The sequence below is a fragment of the Anopheles cruzii genome, unplaced genomic scaffold (genome assembly GCF_943734635.1).
Source record: "Anopheles cruzii unplaced genomic scaffold, idAnoCruzAS_RS32_06 scaffold01353_ctg1, whole genome shotgun sequence".
Lineage (NCBI taxonomy): Eukaryota > Metazoa > Arthropoda > Insecta > Diptera > Culicidae > Anopheles > Anopheles cruzii.
Window position 1 is genome coordinate 1 of NW_026454938.1, and position 4002 is coordinate 4002.

At 43.2% G+C, this 4002-nt stretch overlaps 2 protein-coding genes across 2 annotated transcripts; both read right to left on the reverse strand.

Moving 5' to 3' along the window:
* Positions 1-1739: 1739 nt before the first annotated feature.
* LOC128276490 (uncharacterized) lies at positions 1740-3057 on the reverse strand. The gene is made up of 3 exons (XM_053014949.1): positions 2994-3057; positions 2600-2923; positions 1740-2125 (listed from the first exon to the last, which is right to left on the reverse strand). Exons 1-3 carry the CDS (start codon positions 3054-3056, stop codon positions 1799-1801), a joined length of 714 nt encoding a protein of 237 aa, XP_052870909.1. The 5' UTR covers position 3057; the 3' UTR covers positions 1740-1798.
* A 52-nt stretch (positions 3058-3109) lies between these two features.
* Positions 3110-3609, reverse strand: LOC128276489 (uncharacterized). The gene is made up of 2 exons (XM_053014948.1): positions 3518-3609; positions 3110-3458 (listed from the first exon to the last, which is right to left on the reverse strand). Exons 1-2 carry the CDS (start codon positions 3556-3558, stop codon positions 3110-3112), a joined length of 390 nt encoding a protein of 129 aa, XP_052870908.1. The 5' UTR covers positions 3559-3609.
* Between the last annotated feature and the right edge of the window lie 393 nt (positions 3610-4002).

The following is a 4002-nucleotide window of genomic DNA, read 5'->3' on the forward strand; positions in this document are numbered from 1 at the left end:
GTTTTGATTAACAATTCTGTGCCATCTGCACACATGTTATTCGACATAGAGTGATCTTCTCGATCCTGACAGACCAATTCTAAAGGATTTGTTTGCAGGTCGTCCTGTTCATGATCCAGTATAGCATTCGTTTGCAGCCGATACAGCTCATCGACATCTACATACTCTAATTCAATTGTAATTGGGTTTTCTTCTGCTTCGAATGGTTGGTTGCCACAACATTCATGTGTCTCATTTACTTGAGGAACAGTACAACTCCTCTGAAGCAAGTGTAAATCGTGCGCTGTTTCCGGTGCGGTAACTTCTGTTTTGATGAACAATTCTGTGCCAACCGTTTGTTCGGCAGAGTTGCCAAGATGGTCTTTACAGATATCTGCCCCATTCTTCGCTGTGTTTTGCTTTTCCAAACGCGATCCGCACATCGTGCACAAATACGATGGAATTCTTGGAGAGAATTCAATCTGTAAAAATAAGATACTCATAGACTAGTTTTTCTTGTGGAACAAAGTGAGATGTCTATTGCTACAATTTTACTACCTGAAGACCGGTAAACTGTCCGGATTCGTCGCGCGTTAGAGCTTCCACAGCATCATTAGTCGACATGCACCGTCTACATATGTTTGCGCTTCTGTAAAATAATTCGCTATTATACCTATTAATCCTTATTGAACACCAACTTACCCAACACCATTCTCTTTTTTAAACAATGCCGAAGACTCCATTTTTACTGCAATCGTTTATTTGAGCGATTTTGTAAAAGCGTCCACTTTGCACTTTGTTTGTTTATTAAACAGAGCTGGATTCTGCCTTTTGACAATCGGTCGATTTTTGACAGCTTCGGAACGTCGAATTTCGGCGCTCCTGTGAGTTTGGTAGCTTGAGTGGCCCGAGGGCACTCGTGTCGGTTGGTTTATTTAAAACGCTTCTATGATTTGGGGTCGGCGTTGCTTTTAATTTGAATCGGATTTGGAGTTCTCTTTTGATTACAGAAAAGCCATCGTGGTCTACAATACCTGGTGCATCTTGTTCTAAAGCCTGTTCAATGCTTGTTTCTAAAGACCATTCGTTTCTTAGCATTTCGTGACTTTCTAGAGCGCTCCGGTAGTAGCAGCCATATTCACGATTGCACCTATGCTCGTTGCTTTTACAGCTTCCGTTCCAATACCGATCGTTTGCTAAGATTCTTAAGAAATATTGCATGAAAGTTCTACTTCGCTGATTTTCTTTGTCGCTTCATTCCTGTTATTGTTTCAGGTTCTTCCTTTTGATACCTAGCTAACCCTTTCCAGAGAACGTGCACGTTCTCTGGAATAAACCGACACAACCTGTAGTCTGTACTGTACTTTTACCAATGAAACTGAACATCCTTCAGGCTAAACAATAAGCGACCAACAAAACAACACGATACGAATTAAACTGACCCCTGACCCGTCGTCGCCGTCTACTGCGTAGAATGTTTGGCAAACACACATAACACACACGGTACGATACACCGTTCTAATGTAAACAAACAAGTCTCACAAGCCATAAAATAAGCGTTGTCAAAACGGTCAGCTTTGAAGTGTCCTTTCTGCTGACGATACGGACTCTAATCGTCGTTAGAGTGTCCCTTTTGCCGACGACCGGACTGATTTCGTCACATTAACGACGACTATAGTCCGTATCGTCGGCAAAAGGGACACTCTAACGACGACTAGTGTCCGTTTTGGTGTCCGTGTCGTCGGCCCGCCGACGATTCGACAGATCGTGGCTCCTTGGGTATTCACTCAAATAGCGGATGACTGCTGATGGCTGAGGGTCATGGCCCCATATCTGCCAGCCCGCCATCCTGAAACTTCTCCATCAGACGGATGATCTCCTTATACAGCCGCCGCATTTCGGTATCTGGCCGATTACCAGCATTCTTCACCGCCATGGAGACGTACGACCCCAGGATATCGGACCACGTAGGGTTGTTATCTCTCTTTAACCCCTCTTCGATCACCTTCAGGAGCCTTTCCAAAATTTCCCCGCCGGAAAGATTATTTGGCCGAGATGTTTCCTGTGCCGTGGGTGGGATGGCCGTACCTCTTTCTGATGATGATTCCGCCAGCGTTTGTGATCCCATGTATGTTGCTTCCATGTTCTGAAAAAATATTATATGTGTGTTAATATTGATATCAACTAACATCCTTTTTTTCTACATCGTACGTCCTGGTGGCTAATAAAGCATTTGCTTTATCGAAGCATTGAAGCCCTGTCCCGAACATCCAACAGACCTATCAAAAATAACATATAACTATCGGCTGTGCAGAGCTCGAATCGTTATTGAAAATGTTTTTGGAATTTTGGCATGAAAGTCTAGGGTTTTCGCTAGACCAATAAATAGGATTACAGCCGGTAAAAGCGAAACAGGTTGTAAATGCCTGCATTGTCCTACATATTTTTTTGCGCAGGGACAATGAATCGAGGAGTCAATACTGTCCCGCTGGAAGTATCGACAGAATGCAAGGCAACACAATTTGTCCTGGTGGCAATTCCAATTCCAATGTTCGAACTTCAAAGTGTGCCACCACAAGTGCCACATAGTGTAATTGAAATAAGAACAAAAAAAAGTTACCTCACTGTTTGTTGAGATGTCCGTTACATCCGAGGCTCCGGAAACCTCTCCAGCAGGAGCCAAAAACGATAGCCTGTCGAAGGCAAACCATCGTATCGTACTTGCCGGCTGGCTTTCTAGCGCTCGGCGGTTTTTATGGTATGAACTTTTCAGCACATCCCATTTTTGGCGCACCGCTTCCGTTGGTAGCTGCAGCTGGGCAGCAACTCGTTTCAACGCTGCATTCTTCTTGGAACGATGTTTAAAGTGCACGTGCTTGGTGTTCCACAGCAGTGGTTCCTCCTGCATAGCATCAATGACTTTAAACATCAGTTCACGTGTCCACTAAAACAGAAAACAGACAAACAATAATACTCTATCGGCCATCTCCATAATCCTTTAAAGCGGCTCTTACCAGAACTCGTTCTCTTTCGTAGACCACACGCTCCGATCCATCAATTCCGTTATGGCTCGCCATTCTTTTCTGCGGATAACATGAATAACGACTTTTGTTTTTTCACCATCTTAAAATTACTTTCCGCATTTCGCACTTACCTTTCCCGAGTAAGGCGTTTCTTGCGTTGGATATGTTGTGGAATAATGAGGACGGTGGTGCTTATGTTTTTTACGATGGGTGTTAAGGTCATCCTGTTCAAGACCCATAACATCATTCGTTGTTTGCAGCTGCTTATCGACCTCTTCGTACTCTAATTTGGTGGCAATTGGATTTTCCTCTGACTCGAAAAAATCATCAGGTTGGTCAATCAATTGCAAAAGGTGCGCACCATCTGGTGCCGTAACTTCAGTTTTGATTAACAATTCTGTGCCAACCGTTTGTTCGGCAGAGTGGCCAAGATGGTCTTTACAGATATCTGCGGTTCTGGAAAATGATGTACTGTTGATGTTATACCTTTTAATATGCATCAAACACCAACTTACTCAACACCGTCCTCTTGCTGAATGAATGCCGAAGCTTCCATTTTCACTACAATCGTCTATTTCTGAGCAGAACTTTTGTAAATTCGTTTACTTTGCAATTGTAGAATAAACAAACTTTGCTTCAATGGTTTTCTGCCTTGAACTACCGAAAGATTTTTGACAGCGTCTGTCGTCGTCGTCTACACTATGAGAAACTGGGCAAAAATGTATGGCAAGCCAAGAAACTGTCGATCTTTAGCTACCCAGCAACTGTCACTCTTTTTGCTGGTGAGCTACTTTGAGTTGCCGTTGAGTTCCTCTTGTTTATGGGTTATTTTCCCGATTCGGGGTTGATAGGGAATATTTTTCGATTTGACAGTTGGTACGGGCAGCTTTTTTTGCATTCCTTTCGATCATTTTATTTAAACAGTATCTATGATTTGGGGTCAGAGTTGCTTCCGATTTGAATCGGAATTGGGGTATTCCATTTATTAAAGGGATTCCGT

What these genes read in the sequence shown, in the direction of transcription:
- LOC128276490 (XM_053014949.1), bottom strand. Translation starts at nt 3,056, where the DNA reads ATGGCGAGCCATAACGGAATTGATGGATCGGAGCGTGTGGTCTACGAA. An exon ending in ACGAAAGAGAACGAGTTCTG is followed by an intron (nt 2,924 to 2,993) that starts GTAAGAGCCGCT and finishes TTTCTGTTTTAG; the next exon opens with TGGACACGTGAACTGATGTT. An exon ending in ACATCTCAACAAACAGTGAG is followed by an intron (nt 2,126 to 2,599) that starts GTAACTTTTTTT and finishes ATATTTTTTCAG; the next exon opens with AACATGGAAGCAACATACAT.
- LOC128276489 (XM_053014948.1), bottom strand. Translation starts at nt 3,558, where the DNA reads ATGGAAGCTTCGGCATTCATTCAGCAAGAGGACGGTGTTGA. An exon ending in CAGCAAGAGGACGGTGTTGA is followed by an intron (nt 3,459 to 3,517) that starts GTAAGTTGGTGT and finishes ATCATTTTCCAG; the next exon opens with AACCGCAGATATCTGTAAAG.